Source organism: Callospermophilus lateralis, chromosome 14, assembly GCF_048772815.1.
Source record: "Callospermophilus lateralis isolate mCalLat2 chromosome 14, mCalLat2.hap1, whole genome shotgun sequence".
Lineage (NCBI taxonomy): Eukaryota > Metazoa > Chordata > Mammalia > Rodentia > Sciuridae > Callospermophilus > Callospermophilus lateralis.
Genome location: NC_135318.1, coordinates 59,174,635 through 59,197,302, shown reverse-complemented (window position 1 = coordinate 59,197,302; position 22,668 = coordinate 59,174,635). Strand labels below are relative to the sequence as shown.

The 22,668-nt window shown below is 34.2% G+C and overlaps 1 protein-coding gene, 1 non-coding gene and 1 pseudogene across 3 annotated transcripts in view; 1 reads left to right on the top strand and 2 right to left on the bottom strand.

Annotated features, from left to right (window-relative positions):
* Positions 1–22,668, top strand: part of Exoc6b (exocyst complex component 6B) — a 603,826-nt gene that overhangs the window by 81,908 nt on the left and 499,250 nt on the right. Inside the window, exons 2-5 of one of the 2 annotated variants that reach the window (XM_076833079.1) lie at positions 3,503–3,668; positions 7,837–7,884; positions 9,663–9,753; positions 9,860–9,905. In XM_076833079.1, coding sequence (XP_076689194.1) covers positions 3,503–3,668; positions 7,837–7,884; positions 9,663–9,753; positions 9,860–9,905 — 351 coding nt within the window. The remainder of the gene's footprint in view (positions 1–3,502; positions 3,669–7,836; positions 7,885–9,662; positions 9,754–9,859; positions 9,906–22,668) is intronic. The other variant, XM_076833080.1, reaches the window with a different exon arrangement.
* LOC143380676 (tRNA (guanine(10)-N(2))-methyltransferase TRMT11 pseudogene) lies at positions 1,495–3,113 on the bottom strand (annotated as a pseudogene).
* LOC143380870 (U2 spliceosomal RNA) lies at positions 20,653–20,834 on the bottom strand. The gene has a single exon (XR_013088742.1). It is a non-coding gene; the product is annotated as a U2 spliceosomal RNA (small nuclear RNA).

Genomic DNA, 22,668 nt, shown 5'->3' with positions numbered 1-22,668 from the left:
TGCAGAGGAAGGATAAAGGGGATTACTGCAGGAGTGATGTCCTTGAGACAATGAGAAAGGCCAACTGCAGGCAAGAGCTTGGAACATGGCTTCCATTGCTGTGGGAGGGTGGACATAGTAAGTGGTACTGATGTAAGTAGGCTGGTTGATTTTCAGCAGGGAGGAGGAGTTATTTCATTATGTCTGTTTTTTTTTCTTTTTCTGTAAAGTATGAAATAAGGTCAGTAACTGAGAGTTAAGGGGCAAACATTTGAGGAAAGGAGAAATTAAGGTTCCCACACTTAGATACAAAGTGAATTGGTGGTTGTGGTGGGGTGGTGGTGGTAATAGTTGTAGAGGTTGAGCATCCCTAATCCGAAAATCCCAAATTTTAAATGCTCCCATATTCAAAACTTGATGAGTATGCACGCGACAGATGTCACAAGTAGAAAGTTCCATTCCTGACCTAATGTGACTAATTGAAGTCAAAACATTGATACAGGGCTGGGGATATAGCTCAGTTGGGAGAATGCTTTCCTTGCATGCCCAAAGCCCTGAGTTCAATCCCAAGCACCACAAAAAAATAAAACAAGACAAAAACAAAAACACTGATACAATAAAAATATTGTGTAAAATTACTTTCAACCTTGGTGTATAAAGTGTATTTGAAATTTGAAACATTAATGAATGTTACATTTAGATTTGAATCCCTTCTCCATTACTTCATAATGCATATACAAATGTTCTAAAACTTTTTTTTTTTTAAAAAGTGAAATCTGAAACTCTACTGATCTCGAGCATTTTGGATAAGGCAGATTCAGCCTGTAGTAAGTAGGATTTTCTAGTGGTATTGAGTGTCTAATTTAGATTTGTAGCTTTATAGCTTTACTGAGTCTAGCTAGTCAGCACAGCTCTGTGATTTTTCTTCAGCATTGTTCAGTTTCTTGGGTCTAGTCATGGAGTAGTTATTGGATAATTAGGTTTACCAAAATTGAGCTTTTCTAGACTAGTTAAATTGAGAAAGAAGGGTACAGGGGAGTTGTAATTTAGTCCTTTCATTTTATGATGAGGATTCTGTGATGAGTACTGTTAAATATATTTTGTAAAAGAAATTCTTAGTAAAGTTTATTGGTAGCAATGTAAATCAGTTACAATTAAAAACCAAACTAAACAATTTACCAAATGAATAAATCTTAACCACTATTAATTGCCTATAATGCATCTGGCAGATATGTCAATAATATTATTTTTTTTGTAAATTAATTGTAAAAAAAATAAACTGTTGAGTTGATCTCCATTAGTACTTGAAAATACAAATACAGCAAGTCAAATAAAGTTCAGAAGACCTTATAACATATGACAAAATAGCCAAAAAAAAGCAAAGACAATTTTTAAATTGCTTAATTTATTTCTTAGATTTTTTAATATAAAAAAATAGTACATGTTTTCTTGATTATACATGAAACTTCACCTCCAGATGTCTTTTTTTTTCAAATATTTAATAATTCTTCATTGTCAAAATCTTAAAATTTCACTTTTGGCTGGACTTTTCTCCCTTGATCTTTTTTTTTTTTTTTTTTTTTTTTTTGTTATTCTGAAATAGTTATCATGGAAGGAATTATGACCTTTGTACAGCAGAAAATGGTCACTTAGCAGATGTGAATACTGGTCTGGGTTCTCAAATATCTTTACCTTTTTCATTGTGATCAAGTGCCTTGATGTATGACTGGAAAGCTTCTGCTCACAGTTGCTGATGAGTTTCAGGCAAGAGTGCCAGGGTACCGTCTATTCAGCAGACTCTTCTGTATATACAGTGGCAACCAATAGATTAATCTTGCACCTAATATGATGGTCTAGCTTCGAAGTTAAACAGGTCAAAAAACATATCACTAAGGTGATAACTCAATGAAACCGGAACATGGCTTTCTGAATTTTCTATTTTCTTTTCTTTTCTTTTTTTTAAAACCCTCTTTGGTATTTCTTTCTGTGTTTTTGTAGATTCTCTGATACCATATGGAGGATCAGTGATAATAGTATCAAAATGTGTTTCCTTCCTGCAGGAAGGTTTAGATACATCTGAAACCAGGACATACAGGGAATACTTCTGTAAATGTACTGATGAAAATTTGCTCTTATTTTCATGTGGTCCTCTCCAGTTCTGATTTTTTCTGTTAGCCTTTCTGAACCCATGAACTATATTGTAATCTATGTCTGTCTCATATATACATATATATGCACTAAAATGAGCAGAGGTTATCAGGAGGCCACCTGTTCCATCAAATGGATTGAAAACAGAATCATTTTCTTTCACTTTTTCATGGTTTGCCATATTTGTATTTCTAGTAAAGTGTCTCTCTCTCTCTCTTTTTTTTTTTTTTAAAGAAAGAGTGAGAGATTGGGGGAGAGAGAGAGAATTTCAATATTTATTTTTTAGGATTTGGCGGACACAACATCTTTGTCTGTATGTGGTGCTGAGGATCGAACCCGGGCCGCAGCATGCCAGGCGAGCGCGCTACCACTTGAACCACATCCCCAGCCCTAAAGTGTCTCTTTTTAACACTGTGTGACTCAGTTAGCTCTCTCTGTTCATCTAATATATGGATTCTCAGAGATGCAGTTAGGTCCAAACCATAAGCCTCCAAAATAGAGAATATGTGTTGTGGTTTAAGTTCACTTTTCCTTTAAATGGCAGAAATTTAAGGGGATCTATTCGTTTGACTTTTTCTTCTTGTGTCAACGTTTTATTAAATGTGTGAATCTTTATTTTATATGTAGAGTCTAAATGCAGAAATGGAACATCTCCTCAGGGTAATTTTTAAGAGAACTGTACACCTCTTCAGGAGATCTTCTGTGACCCCATAGTTCAAAAATTGACCCACTGTCCATTTTATTAAGTGTCTTGTAGTATCTTCAGAGGGCATACTAAAAATCCCCTAAGTTGCCTGACTATTGACAAACTGACCTCCAAAAAGCGAAAGCAAAGATTTTATCTCCCTCCTTGTCTCTGGTTCCTCTCTAGTGTTCTCTAAGTGATGTTTTTGCCAGGAAGTCCAGAATTATCTCTGTAGGTGGAATTGCAGATGCTCCTGAGCCTTGAGCAGTAGGTGCCTGTTCAAGGTGGCTGGCCTTGCCATTGTGACTGCTCTCCATGTTCCTGCAGGGCTAGCATGGTTGGTTGTGTTTTAGTAAAGAGAAAGCAAAAATTTGGATTTTCCTGAAAAATACTCTGTTAACATTGAGACAGTGTTAATACAATTGAATTACTTTGTGGTTTACATACCCTGAATATCTAATTTCTAAAGAAATTTGCTTTTGGGTTTGTAGTCTTTTTTTTTTTCTTTTTCTTAGAAGTAAATGTGACACCTGGCTGAGGTTGTAGCTCAGTGGTAGAGTGCATGCCTAGCATGCGCAGGTGTCTAGGTTCAATCCCTAGCAGGGGGTGGGCTGGGGTGGAGGATAAATAAGTAAATAAATAAATAGGAGCAAATGTGACATAATCTCCATGCCATTTTTTTTTTTAAAGGTCTGTCTATGATGGTGAAGAACATGGACGATTCATGGAGAAACTTGAAACTCGCATCCGTAATCATGACAGAGAAATTGAGAAAATGTGCAACTTTCATTACCAAGGCTTTGTGGACTCTATTACTGAACTGCTGAAAGTGAGAGGAGAAGCCCAGAAACTCAAAGTAAGGAGTCTATGGGATTATGTTGCTGGTCATGTATTTGTGGTAAAGATTTTTGTGTAGTAAGAAAGGAATTTATACTGAAACCTCGATAATTGAGATCATGTCCATTAGCTAAAAAGGATACCCTTTTAAATTAGAGTTTAATTGGGAAACCTACACGTGGTTCAGAACCAGTGATCAGTAATTGTTTCTTTCAAACAGAAACTAAGAGTTTTGTTGTTCCTTGATGGATATAGCCATCTCTGTAGGATGACAGAATTTATGGGACATTGTTATAAGATTATTTGCAATATGGCACCTAGGCCAAGGATAAAAAGAGTTGTGGTCGTTGTGGAATGTCTCCTACCAGAGGGTGAGGATGCTTTCTTGCTGTGACAGATTGGGAAGGAGTCTAGGCACATTGGTCTGGTCATTTGCATGGCAAATTCCCTTATGTTGTATACCAGAGTTTGCTTATTGATCTTAAATCTAACTACCCTACTAACTCTTCTATTATGTCAAATAGTACATGTTTATATTTTTTGAGTTTTTATGAAAATACTTCGCATATGATATGTAAGTAGTAACAGTTTTATTTTTTCTTTCTAGTGCTTATGCTTTTAATTATTTTTTCTTACCTGATTTTGAATTATAATCCTAAAGGATTTTCTTGGACATGAGGTTAATTTGACAGTAAGTATAAAATTCATCTAAAAGAATACATTAGTGGGTTGGGATTGTGGCTAGCGGTAGAGCGCTCGCCTAGCACGTGCGAGGCCCTGGGTTAGATTCTCAGCACCAAATAAAAATAAAATAAAGATATTGTGTCCAACTACAACTAAAATAATAATAAATATTAAATAAATAAATAAAAGTATACATTGGTGAGAAAGGCAAAGAAACAATTTTATTGAGGGGTAAAATGGGCTATCAGTTATTAAATTTTATTCTAAAGCTAAGGTATTTTAAAAATTCAAAAGACTGCAAAACATGACCTAAATGGACATGAAACTATCAAATTTCTTAATTTACTCTGTTTATTGTGGGTTATTATGTTTTGCTACAGAAACATGAATATGTTTGATTATGGGGTGCTGAGTTGGTCCTCATTTGGGGATATTATAATATATGTGTACCTCATTATCTTTATGAAACCTACAAAATTCTGAAGTCAAAAACACATCAGGCCCTAAGGTTTATTTTTTATTTTTTGCTGCTGGGGATTAAACCCAGATGTGCTCAACCACTGAGCTATATCTTTAGCCCTTCTTATTTTATATTTTGAAACAGGGTCTCCCTAAATTGCTTAGGGCCTTGCTAAGCTGCTGAGGTTGTCCTGGAAATTGTGATCTTCCCGCTTCAGCGTCTCTAGTCACTGGGATTACAGGTGTATCTGTACCCAGTGGTCCTGAGGTTTTAAAAAGGAGTTCATGAACCTATACAGAAGCATGCATCCATCTTGAGAAATAGAATATTGCCAAAATTATTGAATCTCTCTTTTGTACCTCTCTAGTGGCTTCCTCCACCCAAGAATGAACAATCATTTGATTTGTTGTTAATGTGCTCTTTGGGCTCACTCAGCCACTCCAGTTTCCTGTCCTCGTCTTGGGCTGTTCTTTTCTGTGCACTGTGGATACCTGTATCCCAAGTTTCTCTCACAGTTTCTTTAGGACTATGCTCCATGATGGGCAATGGGATACTGAGGTGGCTATGTAGTGGAATACTTGCCTGGCCAGCTAGTAGTAAACATTGCCCATAACTATGCTCACTAGTTATTGGTATCACTTGCTAATTGGTACTCTTCTGTTCTTCCTCTTACTTCTGTCCAATTATTTCAGATTGGTTCAAGTTACAAATTCCTTCAGATTGGTTAGGATGCCTCTGAAGGAACACCTGAACTAGATGCAGGGATTTTGGCTGATTCAGGCTCCCACCCAGTTACTGTGAGGTGTCTGGATATTAATGTTCAGCTATATACCTGGTAGGCTCTGCACTTGGGGGATCCATTAGACCTAGGTTAAGAACTTAGGAAATGTAGAGTTTTCTAAACTTTAGAAAAGAGTTTAAAAGATGGAGCTGATTAAGTATTGATGACTTAGATTACCATTTTAACATAACAGTGAAAAAAAATTGTACATTTTAGGATGCCCATTATTTCCTTTGATTTACAGCAAGAATATACTTGTATGTGTATGCACACATTTATATTTTCTGAATCAAAAAAGTATCATCCCAGATAGTTGATATATTTTCTTTTCATTGTAATGTATTGAAATACTTATTGAAATAATTACTATATTTCTTACCAGAAGCATTGCTTAGGTGCCTATTGGTATGTTTTAGACCAGGGTTTGTATGAAATCAGTTGAGTGAGCTTTGATCAGTATTTTTTTTTAACAAAAATTGAAATTAAAGAGAATTGAGTAGAAATAAAAGTGTATTACATGTAGCAAGGGTGAACAGTATTTCTTGAAAATTGTTCAGTTTATGTGTGTGTACATGTGTGCATGTGTGCATGCATATGCTCCCTACTTGTGTACTGAGTTGCAGTGTACATTGTATTTTTTACATTGAGTATAAGATAAAGAAATAAGACGCTAAGTTAGTTGTGTTCATGGAGGATTGAATTTAGAAGACCTCAGTGTAGGATTTTAAAAGTCCACCTAATTATCAGTTAACTACTTTAAAAAAATTTTTTTTTAGTTATACATGGATACAATATCCTTATCTTGTTTATTTGTTTTTATGTGATGCTGAGAATCGAACCCAGGGTCTCTCCCATGAGAGGTGAGCGCTCTACCGCTGAGCCACAACCCCAGTCCTTAACTACTGTTGTTGACAATACTATTAATGCCTTAGATATAAGTTTTGGGCAGCTCCATCACACCCTTAATTCATATTGAGCTCACAGTTCAATAAAACAACAAATTATTTCACATGTGGTGCTATTAGGTACATAATAAAGAGGTAATTTGGTGTTTCTTGCCTCTTTCTGATACTTTATAAAGGATTTCTGGAGAAGGTTGGGTTTCATTTTGTCTTTGGAAGCAGAATGCATATGGTAATCTTCTCTGGACATGTAATACAATTCAGGGCAATGATTTAAAAAAGTGTGTTTTCTGAAAAACTGGTTCTTTGGGATGATCTTGAATAAAAGGATGTTAAATAAGTTTGGAAAACCCTCCATATGATATACTTTTCTTGGGCATTTTTACTGCATGTTATATCATGTTTGCATGTGTATGTGCACAAGGAATGTCATAGAAAAAACTGGGTTGAAGAGTGCAGTAAAAGTATAAGTAGTACCAATGTTGATAAGATCTGAGATGATGAAGATGTTATATTCTTAATTTTTTAATATGGGTGTAGACATCAAAAGTAGATTAGTAAGAGAATGTGCCTGTTCCTTTAAATTACAAACTATATATAGGTCATTCAATTATTTAATCACATATTTTGACCATTGGAATGGGAGGTTAAGGAGAATATGGAGCTGTTGGGAGCTATTAAGAATTAATGATCCAGGGGGCTGGTGTTGTGGATCAATGGTAGAGCGCTTGCCTAACATGTGTGAAGCCCTGGGTTCGATCCTCAGAACCACATATAAATAAAGGTATTGTGTGCAACTACAATTAAAAAATAAATAAATATTTTTTAAAAAAGAATTAATGATCCAGAAAGAACTAAGATAAAACATCTTCTAAAATTAGAATAATAAACACAGAAAATTGACTTGAGTTAAAAAATCAAATTTATACTGAGCCTTTTCAGGAATACATTGATGAGGTGAGGAATATATATGATAAAATTTGTTCTTTCTTGGTAAGATTCTTTGTGGGTTACTTTTTCTATTATATTTTTCTCTCTTCTTTTTTTTCTTTTAAAAGTTAAAGTGTGATCTTTGGTCATTATTGTATCTTAGTTTGGAATGTTTCAAACTAAAGATATCTGTCAGTAAAATTTTCTTTTCATTATTCAAAAGGTCATGCAAAAGATCCAGTAGCAAAGTTGATGTCATTTAAATTCAAGAGAATGCCCATGACCAACATATGATAGAGTACTGAACTATCTAGCTACCTGAGTCTTTTCACATGAAAATTTGATCTTTATTCAACTGTTGTCTAAATGTGTTTGTGTGTGTGTGTGTGTTGTTTTTTTTTTATGAGTTTAAATTGTCTTCTCTCCACAGAATCAAGTGACGGATACTAATAGAAAACTACAGCATGAGGGAAAGGAAGTAAGGCCAGTTTATCTTTTGACCAAGCTTTTGTTTCATGCCATTCTTTTTTGATGACTGTTCTTCATTTAGTGGGCTTGTAAGACCATAAGCAGCATGTTGAAAGTAGTTGGGCATTATTGTTGCTTCTTCTAGTATTTCTCTGAATTTAATGAATTTAGCCACTACAAAGTATGATGAGAGTGTATTTAGCCTATCTCTGATGTGTTTTAAGTCACTGAATGGTCCTAATGTGGCCAGTGCTGTTCTCCCTCCTGGAATGTTTTGTTCCCCCGTCCCCAATATTCATACTTCAAATCTTTTCTCAAATCTTATCATTTTTTTTAAATTGATGCATTTTAAAATATTGCCTTTTTAATAAAACCTTCCTAACCACCTTATTTGAAGTTATAGTCTCACCTTCATTGCCTGCAATCTTTTTATTTTTTCCCCACTTTGCTTTTCTCTATTATACTGTCATATTCTCTCTCTCTCTCTCTCTCTCTCTCTCTCTTTTTTTTTCGGTATTAGGGATGGAACCCAGAGCTTCACACATGCCAGGCAAGCGCTTTACCACTGAGCTACATCCCCAACTCTCATATTCTTGAAATATATTTTTACTTATGTATTTGTTCTTTCTTTCTGTCTCCCTCCACTAGAAATTATGCTTCATATGTTCAGAAATTTTTGTTTATCTTATTTATTGTATTCCTTCTATCTACTCAAATACTTTTTTGGCAGAAAGTGTTTAAAAAATGAATCATTACTCTCTTCATTGATGCACCCACTATTTAAACTTTCGCATTTACATTGTTATTTTGTGTCCATTTCCTTACTGGATTTTTAATGCAGACCAATGACAAAGTCAGGACAGGTGTTATCACTATTTTATTAATGAAGAAACTAGAACAGGGGATTTGCTGAAGTTTACATTGATATTTGAAAGACTGAGACTGAAACCCACGTTTTCTGAGTCATGGTCCATTTCTGTTCTGTGTATCGTGCCCCTTCCTTATGACCTAATACTTAGTGTTTAATTTTAATAATCTCTTAAGTTTAGATTTTGATTGTTAATGAGGGCCATTCTTGTTCATTCTTTTTTTGCACGATATTTAAGGAGATAACATTTTTAGGCATGGCTATGAGACGAATGCTGCAAGTGAATATGTAAATTTTGTTTTTTGTCTCACATAGTCTAGATTCTATAGAGTCCAGTTTCTCCCGATTATATTATGGGGCGACTTCAGATAGAAGCCTTTAGGATGGGAAGAAAAGTGTCTTCACTAAAGTTTGTCCAGTTTGTCTTCACTAAACTGGATCTCTTAAAAAAGCCACATCTTCTAAGTGTGTGGTTTATTTGTTGAAATAGAGACTTTGTTGAAGATGATTTTCATGCACATTTGAAGCTGTATAGGAAGGATTGTTTTCCTCCAGGAGTCTAACATGGCTGAAAGAAACTTAGGATCTCTTTAGAAGATTGATGAACTCCTAAATCATGAAGAGTCTCAAGGATTTGGAGAAAATATACAAAATTTTTTTTCCCTCCTGGACAACCCCTGTATTTTAGGATTTCATTTAATCTAGCTTTTCGTAGGGTAGTCTGTATCTTAGGGAGAGAGTGGGAAGCTGTGCAGGAATGTTTTACTGGTTAGAAAGGCAGTTCCTTAGTCCACTTGGCAGGTCTTACAATGAAACTGTCTGGGATTTTCTGATGAATTGAACACAGTGTGGAAAAATGTGACTGAAAGCTTTTTATTTATAGCTATTGGCATAATTCAGTTTTTTTCCCTCTTGCCAAGCTGGTAATAGCAATGGAAGAGCTGAAGCAGTGTCGACTACAACAGAGAAATATTTCTGCCACTGTTGATAAATTAATGCTGTGTCTTCCAGGTGAGGAACTGGAACTGGAGTAGGATTTTTGATGCAATTCTTTTAGTTTTAATTAGTCTTTCATTTTCTCTCAATAATGCTTGTGTGTTCTTTTCTCTCTTTCAAGTCCTAGAGATGTACAGCAAACTGAGGGACCAGATGAAAACTAAAAGGTAAGATTTTTTTTCTTGAACAGTTTTTATTATTTCTGAAATTTCTGTTATTCAGACTACTTTTAAGGTCTATATTTGGTATTGCTTTTCAAAAAATAACAAGTTTGTAACATCTTCTGTATCTTTTTGTCTATCTGTTGATTCATCCTAGATTTATTTACATATACAAATGATCATGTATTATGTTTGATAACATATATATATATATATATATATATATATATATATATATATATATATACAGTTTGATTTTTAGTTGTTTAGGGGAAAAACATGTAATTATTTTTGTGATGGTTTGAGAAACATGTTTTGTAAGTTTAATATTGTCATAGAAAAAAATAGTCCCTAGTTCTGGTACAAGAATGTATTTGTCAGGGTTCTTTAGAAAAATAGCCAGTAGGATAGTGTGTGTGTGTGTGTGTGTGTGTGTGTGTGTGTGTGTGTATGTGTGTATCTCTGGGGAAGTATTTGTTTTAGAAATTGGTTCCATGATAGTAAGTCTAAAACCTGTAGGATAGGCTAGTGAGCTACAAGCCCATGGAAGAGTTAATTTTATAGTTTAAGTCCAAGGGCAATCTGCTGGTGGACTTCCTTCTTCCTAAGGGGAGGTCAGCTTTTTATTTTTTTTTTAACTAAGGTCTTCAACTGTTCTTGGAGGGCCACTCACATTATGAAGGGTAATCTTCTTTATTCCTAGTCTCCTGATTTAACATACATCTTGTCCAAAAAAAAAAAAAAAATAGAAAAATGTTGGAACTGGGTACCAAGTAGCCAAGTTGACAAATAAAATTAGCCATCACAAAAGACAAGGTTATGTTAAATTTAGAGGATTCTTTCCCTATATAGTGTTTTCTTCTGGTTTTATTCCAGAGGAAAGTCTATAATGACTTTTTGACTCTTATTCCCAAAATAGAAGTAAGCATTCCAACCCTCTGTTCCTTGGGAAACCCTCCAGTGTGAGGAGAGTGCCTTAAACAATAGGATAAACAGAGTACATCTTCTTGGAATGTTAAAAAGTATGTAGTTAAAATATAATTATTACTGAAATAAGACTGGAGATACTGAATAAAAATCCTAAATGCTCAAGAAATTTGAAGCTACAGCATGAGCTATCAGAAATGTTGAGTTTCTTCAAATTATCTCCCAGACTCTCTTTTTTCCAAGAGGATGTGGTCACATATAAATATGTAGGTAGAAAACTATGAGAAGTTTTGATCAATTTGAAATGAAAGCAGTAGTATTTCCCAAATAACCTTTGTTTTAGTCAGCTTTTCCATTGCCGCAACTAAAAGAACTGACCAGAACAATTGCAGAGGAGGGAAAGTTTATTTAAGGGTCTCATAGTTTGAGAGGTCTCAATCCATTGACAGCAGGCTCCATTCCTAAGGGCTCCAGGTGAGGCTGAACATCATGGTGGAAGAGTGTGGTAGAGGGAAGCAGCTCACAAGGTGATCAGAAAGCAAAGAGAGAGTCCATTGTTCAGATGCAAAATATCTACCCCATAACTACACCCCCAACGAACCACTCTTCCAGCCACACCCTACCTGCCTCCAGTCACCACACAGTTAATCCCATCAGAGCAATTCACTAGTTAGGTTAAGGCTATGACCTAATCATTTTTATTCCAAACCTTCTTGCATTGTCTCACATGTGAATTTTTTGGGGATGCCACATCTAAACCATAACAACCTTTCAGTAAAGATCTAAAATTACAGAGGAAAAAAAAAACAACCCACCAACTGGTGGAATTGTTCTAATTAGGAGATGTTAATTTTCTAGTTTTGATTTATACATATAATGTGTATAACTACATATGGCATAATACATGTGTGTATGTATATATACACACACATACATATATAGACATGGAGAGTTAGATATATTTTTTCAAAAGCTACAAATAAAAATTTTGTTCCCTTCCTTGGTCTCATTCCTTACCTAAGGTACCATAGTTTTGTGTGTCCTAGCCCATGTTTAAATATCTGTAAATCATATATTATTTTGTGCTCAAAAACATTTACATAGAGGATTCATGATATTTGTTTAAAAAAGTTTTTTTTTTGTAGTTGTAGATGGAGAATGCCTTTATCTTATTTGTTTATTTTTATGTGGTGCTAGGGATAGAACCCAGTTCCTCATACATGCTAGACAAGTGCTCTGCCCCTGAGCTATAGCCCTAGCCCCCTCAGTAGCCCCCTAGCCCCCCTTGTTTTTTGAGATCCATTCTTTTACTCAACAAAAATGAATTGAATACATAGCTATTATTCTTGTTGTTGGGAATAGATATAGTTGTGAACAAAACAGACAAAAATATCTCCCCTTATAGGGCTTAGATACCAATAGAGAGCTTATTTTCTTTATGTATATAGTTCTAGAATGTTTATTTTATTTACTCTATGATTATCTATTATATAAATATTTCATATTTCTCTTCCCAATTTCAGTGGTTGTCTTAAGTATTGCTCACCAATATTTTTAGCTCAATTGGCACCAGATAGGATTACTTTTTTTTCTGGCTTCCTTTGTATAGGTTGGGCCATGTTTTTGGTTCTGGCTGATGAAATGTGAGCATAAATGATCATTTTGGGTTTAGCATTAATTTCCAGTGCATGGCCCTCCAGAGTTCTCTTATTTTTCTTTGGTCAGAACAAATGCCAGCTTTAAAAGATGGTAGTTGAGTCTTTTGAGTACCTTCAATGAGCTTTCCTGTAAACCTATTATGAATGTATAACGTGAGTAAGTTTTAAACTGTTGTTTTAAATCACTGAGATCTTGGGGGTTGTTACTGTAGGATAAGTATCCTGACTGATACTGAGGGACATTTGGTATGTTTCCAACTGTTTGCTGTGTCAGACAATGATGCAATAAATATCCTTGCTCATATCTCTAAGGACTCACATTCAAAATTTCTTGAAAGTGGTGCTCTTCAGGTTTTGTTATGGGGATTTGCTAAATGTAGATCTGATTGAATAGGTCTGGGGTTGTTGTTGAGATTTTGCATTTTTTAACCAAGCTGCCAGGTGATGCCAGTTTAGCTGGCATAGCATTTAAACCCAAAAGGTAATCAGCTGGATCAAAGAAGGATGTGTGGTCTTCAGTCTTATTAGATATTGTCTCCAATGTGATTTACCCATTTACACACTACCATGAGCATTTTATGAGAGGTTCTGTTACTTCACTTATTGGTAGTGTCTCCACTTTTTATTTTTGCCGTTCTAATGAGTGTGAAATTTTTAGGTCACTTATGATTTTTTATTTCTTTGATTTTATTGCTACTGAGAGTAGATTTTAGACATTGAAGAGCCTTTCTTTTATATGCTTTGCACATTTTTCTAGGTGGTTGGTTTTTTTTCTTCTTCCTTCATAATCTCATATACTTTAGATGTCTTTTTTTTGTTATTTGCTACAATGTATGGCTTATTTATTAACTTTGTATATTTAATATTTTTTGTTGTATAGCAATTTTACATTTTGATATAGTCAAAAATTTATTTTGTGAATATTAAATAAAATTTATTTTAAAGTATTTCCAAGTTCAATATAAATGTCTTTTTCCCAAACCAGCTGAAAGAGGCTAACATGATATAGTCATGTTACTTTAGTATGATTTTCTACAAATAGATATATTCTTCTATGCAACCACAATGGACAGAACATGTAAATTAACATTGATATATTACTAACATCTAGTTCTTACATCTAATTACCTAATTCAAGTTTTGCCAGTTGCCTCAATCTTTATTCTTTATAGCCAAAGAATTCAGTTCAAATCACATGCTTTATTTAGTTGTCATGTCTCTTTAGTCTTCTTGAGTCTGCAATTGTCTTCAGTCTTCCCTTGATTTTTGTGATCTTTTAAGGATTATGGACCTGTAATTTAATAGGGCATTTTTGCTTTTTAAAAAAGGTGTTATGTTTCAATCTTTGTTTTTTAACTGTACCATTTAGATCTTTAATATGAGTGCAATCATCAGTGTATGAGTTTAAATCTGTCTTCTAATTTTTTTTTTTTTTGGTACTGCAGATTTAACTCAGGGGTGCTTTATCACTGAGCTACATCCCCAATCCCCACTATTTTTAAAATTTTGAGATAGGGTTCTTACTAAGTTCCCGAGGCTGGTGTTGTACTTGGCGATCCTCCTGTCTTAGCCTCCCAAGCTGCTGGAATTACAGGTGTGTGCCACTGTGCCCAGCTTCTAATTTATTTTCAATTTGTCCTATCTGTTCTTTGTTATTTCTCAGTATTCTTGCCTTCTTCTAAATCAATTGACTGTATTTTAGGATTCCATTTTGTCTACACTAATGCTTTGTGTAATTTTTAACAATTGCTTCTAACTTTACAATACTTAACTTTTGATGGATCTTTAAATAATGTCGTGTCGAGTCATGTACAATGCAAGATTCTTATAACAATATATTTCCATTTAAAGGGAGATGCTATTCTCATTTGCTCATTACATGCTGTATGCATGTATTGAATTGTCACTCTGTACTCCACAAATATGTACACTTATTATCTGTCAATTAAAATTTAAAAAGCTTCCATTTTACCCTCCCTTTCCTTGTGTTATTATTGTTATAGATCTTCTTCCTTTCTTTTTTTTAAATTTATTTTTTAGGTGTAGATGGACACAACACAATGCCTTTATTTTTTTTATGTGGTGCTGAGGATCGAATTGGGTCCTGCCTGTGCGAGGCGAGCATTCTACCGCTGAGCCACAATCCCAGCCCATAGATCTTATTTCAAAATATGATATAGTGCCTAAAATACATTTTCATTTTTGCTGTAAGTCATCGTTTACCTTTTAAAGAAACTAAAAAATAAGATAATATTCTTTCATATTTACCCACATATTTAACTACCAATGTGGCCCTTTTTATTTCTTTATGTTGAAGAAATATGTTATGTTCTTTATTTTCATCTGGTGTTATTTATCCCTTCTGCTTGGACAATGTCCTTTAACATTTCTTGTTGGATCTGTCTGCTGGTTATGAATTCTCTCAGCATACAGTTTTTCTGAAAAAGTTTTTATTTTACCATCTTTTTTTAAAACAAAATGGACATTTTATTTGGATGAATAAACTATACAAAATTGATTTTCTCACCAAAAATAACAGCAATATTTTCTGTATTATTTCTAAATAAACCACAAAACATTTATTTTGTAAGTTTTCCAGGTTTTGCTTATAAATCAAGACAAGGCAGTAGATATAGTCATGGAAAAGACAGAAGAAAACAGACAAGTTAATTTCCCACAAAGATGGCCTCTGATTCTGTCTTGACTATGAAGCAGAAGTTTCATCATCATTTTAAAAATTGTGTTATTTTATTGTTTTAAAGTGTATATTTCAGTGTTTTTAGAACATTCACAAAGTTATGCCACCACTACCACTACCACTACCACTACCTGATTTTACAAAATTTTAATAACCCCCCCCCAAAGAAAACTTGTCCTCATTTCTCTTTCCCCTGAATCCAGGCAACCACAAATCTACTTTCTATCTCTGGAGATTTGCCTGTTCTGAATATCTTATATAATTGGAATCATACAATACGTGGCCTTTTGTATACGATTTCTTCCTCTTAGCACAGTGTTTTCAAGATTCAGCCACACACTCAAAAAACTTAACACTACAAAAGCCCAAACAACCCAATCAATAAATGGGCTAAGAAAATGAACAGACAATTTTCAGAAGAAGATGTACAATTGATCAACACATATATGAAAAAATGTTCAACATCTCTAGTAATTAAGAGAAATGTAAATCAAAACTACACTAAGATTTCATCTCACTCCAGTCAGAATGGCAGTTGTCAAGAAAACAAGAAACAATAAGTGTTGGTGAGGATGTGGGGGAAAAAGGTACACTCATACATTGGTAGTGGGACTGCAAATTGGTACAACCACTCTGGAAAGCAGTATGGAGATTCCTCGGAAAACTTGGAATGGAACCACCATTTGACCCAATATCCCACTCTTCAGTTTATACTCAAATAACTAAAAACAACATATGACAGTGATGCAACACAATTTTTATAGTTTATAGCAATGTTTATACAGCACAATTCACAATAGCCAAACTGTGTAACCAACCTAGATGCCCTTCAATAGATGAATGGATAAAGAAACTGTGGTATATATACACAATGGAATATTACTCAACAATAAAAGAGAATAAAATTATGGCATTTGCAGGTAAATGGATGGAATTGGAGAATATCATTCTAAAGTGAAGTAAGCCAATCCCCAAAAACCAAAGGCTGAATGTTTTCTCTGATAGGTGGATGCTAATCCACAATGGGGTGGGGGAGCATGAGATGAGTGGAGGAAATATAGGTTGGGCAAAGGGGAGGGATGGGAAGAAAGGGGGCATGAGGATAGGAAAGATGGTAGAATGAGGCAGACATTGTTAACCTAGGTACATATATGATTGCATGAATGTGTGACCCTAGTTCATGTACAACCAGAGAATTGAAAAATTGTGTTCCATTTGTGTACAATGAATCAAAGAGTTCCATTTGTGTACAATGAATCAGCTGTCATGTATAACTGATTAGAACAAATAAATAAAAAGATTCATCCATATATGGCATGGATCACCACTTTATGCCTTTTTATGACTGAACATTCTTTCATTGTATGGATATACTACATTTTGTTTACTGCACATTTGGGTTATTTCTACTTTTTAGCTGTTATGAATACTGCTATTGTATATGTAAGTTTTTAAGTGGGCATATGCTTTCAGTTCTCTTGATATACTCTACCTGTGAATGGAAGTGTAGAACTACCAGACTGCTTGCAAAGCAGCTGCATCTTTTTATCTTCTTAACAGCAGCATACAAGGGTTCTAATTTCTGCATATCCCAGTCAATACTTACTGTTTTCTATCTTCTTGATCACCTTTTTTGAAAAAAAGTTTTGATGGGTATGCAATTCTAGCATTAAACCTTCATTGGTTGATAAGAAATCATTTCATTGTCTTCTGGCTTGTGTAGTTTCTGAAAAGAGGTATATGACAATTTAACTTTTGTTTCTCTATATGTACTATGTCTTTTCTCCAGCTGTTTTAAAGCTTTTGACGTTATTTGTTTTTAGCAATTAAGTTTTGTTGCACTTTTGTATAAATATGTGTTAATGTGCTTAGATATATGTATTTTTTCCTGCTTGTGGTTTGTTTAGCTTTTGGGATTTGTGTGTTTATAGTTTTCATAAAATCTGGAAAATGTCCAGATATTACTTTTCTTCTCTCTCTTTTTCTCTCTTTCTCTCTCTCACCAGAAATTGAACTCAGGGGTGCTTTCCCACTGAACCACATTCCTAGCTCTTTTCATTTTTTATTTTGACACAGGGTCTTCCTAAGTTGCTTAGGGCCTTGCCAAGTTGCTGAGGTTGCCTTTGAACTTGCAATCCTCCTGCTTCAGTCTCCTGAATCACTGGGATTACAGGTGTTTGCCACCATGCCCAGCTCAGATGTTATTTTTCAAAACATTTTTTGGGTCCTTTTCCCATTGTCATTCTGGAACTTCAGTTATATCTATGGTGGACAGATTGATATAATCACAAAAGTGACTTAAAGACCCCCCACCCCATCTGCCTACTACCTATTTACAGTAAATGTTATTGCTGTATTTATATGTATCAATCATGTTTAGAAGTTGTATTTTTTTAAAAATATTTTATGGGCTGGGGATGTGGCTCAAGCGGTAGCGTGCTCACCTGGCATGCGTGCGGCCCGGGTTCGATCCTCAGCACCACATACAAACAAAGATGTTGTGTCCACTGAAAACTAAAAAATGAATATTAAAAAAATTCTCTCTCTCTCTCTCTCTAAAAAAAAAAAAATTTATTCTTGTCATCATTTTTGTGTCTTTCTTTAAATACACAGTTCTAATAGCTGTTTTCATATGCTTCTTTCCAAGTCCTGCCACTTCTGGCTTCTTTGAATCTCCTTATGGAGACTGATTTGGTTATTAAAGTTATAGGTGAGTTGTTATGTCTAGTAATTTTTGAGTGACTAATGAACATCATGATATTATATTGATGAGTGACTGGATTTTGGGAAACTTTTTTCTCCTTAGTGTTGGATTTTATTTTTCAGTTATATGTATAGATTATTTTGATCCCTCAGACCCCCATCTTTATGCTCACTTTCATTCCAGAGTGAGTTAGTTTTACTAAATAAGACATCATTCCTCTATAATCTACTCTGAATACTGAGCAGTCCCCCAGAACTCTTCATTTGGCTCTTCAGAGTTAAGATGTTTCCCTGTTTGTCTGAGCTTCTTGAAGTCTTCAGCTTTTACTCCCTGTTAGTATTTCCTTTCTCTTCCCTCTATTCTTCCCCTTTCCTTCTTTTTGTCTGTCCGTGTGGTATTTCACTTTTCCTACAACCGGCAAAGACTCAAGGAACCCATTTATAGTCCCCCCCCCCCCCAAATGTCTCCCTTTAAACTGCTCTCACCTTCCTGAGAGTCAACAAATCTGCTGGGCTGGGCTGTTTGGTTTTCTCTGACTGTGTTCATGATTTAGAAATCACCTTTAGGTAGATAGCTCAGAGATTATTAAATTCACATTGTAGGTACTAGGGAGTATAGCTCAGTGGTAGAGTACTTGCCTACCATGCGGGAGGCCTTGGGTTCCAACCCTAGCACTAGCCCCCTGCAAATAAACAACAACAGCAACAAAAACAAACAAACACAAAAAACAAACAATAACTCTCTAAAACTCACCTTGATTCCCCCCTTTTTTGGATATCATAATTCTGTGTTGCCTGAAGCCAAATGACTGAAAACAGTTGTTTTGCATGTTTTAGCCTGTACTTTACTTGTTTATAAACTGGGAGGTCATGTCTGTTTCTTATTATGGCTTTATGGCTGGAAGCCTAATTTTGTTTTGTTTTAAAACTATAAATACTGTTTGTACTACTGGGTTTTATGCTCCCAAAAGAAAGATATCTGACTGCCTATCTTTAGCATATAGAAAGGATTAAGTTTTTGTGAATGATACTCTTTGATTAGGAAAGGAATTTATATTTTCCTAAGTTAAAAGCTTTTATTTCATAGTTTAATCATACTCTAGATTAAAAAAGAATTATTATAGTTGTGACTTGCTTCCAAGGGCCACTTATTAAGATTTTAAAAACCATCATTGTGAAGGAGTTCTACCCCATGGTAAGAAAGTACCAAATTTTATATACCTAAATCAACATTCCTCTAGTTAAGATAGCATTCAAGGGCTGGGGATATGGCTCAAGCGGTAGTGCGCTTGCCTGGCATGCGTGGGGCACTGAGTTTTATCCTCAGCACCACATAAAAATAAAATAAAGATGTTGTGTCCACTGAAAAACTAAAAAATAAATATTAAAAAATTCTCTCTCTCTCTCTTTCTCTCTCTCTCTCTTTAAAAAAAAAAAGAGATGGCATTCAACTTTGTCTAGGTTATTTGGACCTTATTTATCCTGCTTATAGTATTATTTAGACATTTCTTTCTGCCTTCTTGCTTTTTATTTTCTGCTTTATATTTCCTTTAGTTTATTCATGCTGATATCTCTATTAGGGGCTCTGCAAGAGGGGAAAAGAGATTAAACACACATGCAAATGAAACTTAGAAATTTGGCTTTGGATTCAGTTTTAATGTTTGGAAGTTGTCAAAAGTAAAGTCAGAATCTAGCATGGGATGTCCATGACCACTGGAATAGAATTTTTTTTTCTTTTGGTGGCTGTTATACAGGTGTTTATTAGCTGTCATTGTTTATCTGCCATTGATATTGAAATATAGTAGAAATTTGAATGATCTAATTGATCTGTTATTGTTGGAACCTGGGTATGCTGGGGAAGAGATAATGGGGAAAGTAAGGTAACATTCTTTGTTGCAAGGAATCACTGAGTTTAACACTAATTAGCCTTGAAAAATGTGGAGCTATTTGACAGACCAGATGTTTTCAGCCATGAGCCATGTGTCTCATCAGTGAATGTGCCTTGTGCCTGCAGGCAACATTGTTAGATTTTTCTCATTCTATAAACAGTGTTCCAAAATATAACTAAACCCCAAAGTGTGTTTATCTTTTTGGCTTAATTTCTATCCATTCTAAAGTTTCTCTCTAGAGGAACTGCATTTTATTACACATAGCTCTTCATACCTAATTGTAGTATAAACACCATTCTGTTTACATTAAACCATGTGACTTGTACTGTTTTCTTTGAGTCTGTAAAATTTTAATAAAATCAACTATTTTAGATCTAATCATAATTGTGCTTTTATTTCTAAATTTAGGAGGAATAAACCTTTCTTCTGTCCATTTATTTGAACTAAGATTTTGATTCTTGGAACACATGAGAGAAGACATAAAAGAAATTAAACAAACCGTCTCTAGTCTTTAGTGTTTATGGTATTGAGTGCTTTGGAGCAAGAAAAGCCTAAGTATCAGTTGCAAAAATCATTCTTTAAATCCAAAGTTGAGCTATATATCTTTTTAATTTATAGGAATGGAACTGAGTTTTTCCTTTACTATGTGCATCATGGGAAATGTGGAAATTAGGAAATTAAAAGCCTGAAGAAGCAAATTATCACTCATAATATTTTTGTGCAAAGAAAAAATCATGGTTAATATTTTTGCATGTATTTTTCTACTCATTTCTCTATTATTTATATGTGTTTTTGTAATTAATGATATATTGATAAATGATATATGTACACATAGTTTTTAAAATGTCATGATTATTCTTATAAGATCATTTTTTTAAAATTGTTTTACCCTTCTTAGAGGTACTGTAATTCAAAGTTGATGGAGTGGATGGAGCAGGCTCCCATTCCATCTCCCTGCTCCAAAAATTTCATTTGATACATTGTCCATAGATAGAGAACATATCAGTTATGACACCGATAAAAACAAATATTATACTTTGGCTGATAAGTACTAGATTATTTTTTGAAATAATTTTCATTTAACAGTATTACAGACTTTTTACTATTTCTTTAATACATGGACATGTTATGTTTGAAATAGTTGTTTTTGCCAACATTCTTCATTGAAAACTTGTTCACCAGAAGGCTGTGCATTTCCATTTATTACAATACTGATAATAATAGACATTATCTTTTAGGAAATCTTTGGCAGTTTGAATGATAAAATTCTGTTTCTGATTTGCATTTTTTAATCTTCTGTTCAACTTTTGTTTTTATATGTTGATTTCTCCATTTTTTATGTGAATTCTCTTTGTTTATTTCTATTCAATTATTTATTTTTGTGGTACTGGAGATCAGCAAGACCTTGTGCTTGATAAGCACATGATCTGCCACTAAGCTACATCCTCAGCCCCAATTGTAGTCTTAAAAAAAAAGCAACAACAAAAGGTTATTAATCTTTTATATATGCATTACAAATAATCTTTACCACTTTATTTCCCCTTTAAAGTTCTTATGTTCATGTAATCCAAGTGGCTCAGGAGCCTGAGGCAGGAGGATCACAAGTTCAAAGCCAACCTCAACAAAGGCAAGGCACTAAGCAACTCAGTGAGACCCTGTCTCTAAATAAAATACAAAATAGGGCTAAAGATGTGGCTCAGTAGTTGAGTGCCCCTCAGTTCATCCTCAGTAGTCATCCCTGCCCAAATTCCTATGTTCTTTTTATGCATGACTAACTTTGGTTTTCATTAGTTTTTTCAATCTTAGCTTTATTTATACTCCCATGCTTATGAACGCTTTATGGCCAATAAGATAAATACTATATCTTTTATTAATATTAAATGTTTTTCTGGGTTATCAGCAATATTTGTGGTCTTAAAATCTTTTATATCTCATATTAACATAGCTATTCTATTTTTTTAGTATATCATTTCCCATCTTTTACTTTCAGTTCATTTGTGTCTTAGAATCTAAATTATATTTCTTTCAGAGAGAATTCAGTTGGATTATGCTTAAAAAAAATTCCATCTGGCAGTGTTGGCTTTTTTTTTTGTGTGAGTTACTTTCTTAGGAGTTACTCTATGGATTATGATATGCATCTTAATTTACCATAGTTTACTTTATGCCATTACAAATTTGATATATATAGTTATAGTTCTGCTTCATCCTAACTCCTTTCTTCACTCATCTTTTATATTATGGTTCACATATAACATCTGTTTATTTTATAAGCTAAACAATACAGTGTTGTATTACTTTAAAATACCTTATCTTCTGAAGAAATTAAGAGAAAAATGTGTGTATATGTGTATATGTGTATACATATATAATACCCATAGTAACATATATATGTATGTGTATTTATATAAATTTCTGTCACTGAGGATTGAACCCAGGGCCCTTTACAACTGAGCTACATCCTCAGCCCTTTCTGTTTTTTAATAGATCACACTAAGTTGTTTAGGGCCTTGATAAATTGCTGAGACTGGCTTTGAACTTTCAATCCTCCTGCCTCAGCCTTCTGAGTTCTAGGGATTAAGGTAGGTGCCACCACACCTGGAAATATGTATATTTAATATTTTATAATCAGTATGCATTTATTATTTCCTTGCTCTTCATAGTCGTCTGTGAATTCAAGTAACTCTTGTCACTTCTTTTTGAGCTTTCTTTAAAAGTATTTCTTGTAAGGCAAGTTGGCTAGCAAGGCATTATCTGTCTGTTATTTGAAAATGTATTTCATTTCACTTTTATTTTTAAAGGATATAATCAGCTAATGATTGGTCAGAGGCTGGACTCAAACTTAAGCTGGTTTCCACTCTTTGCCAATAGATTTGTATGTGGATTATGGAGTGAGT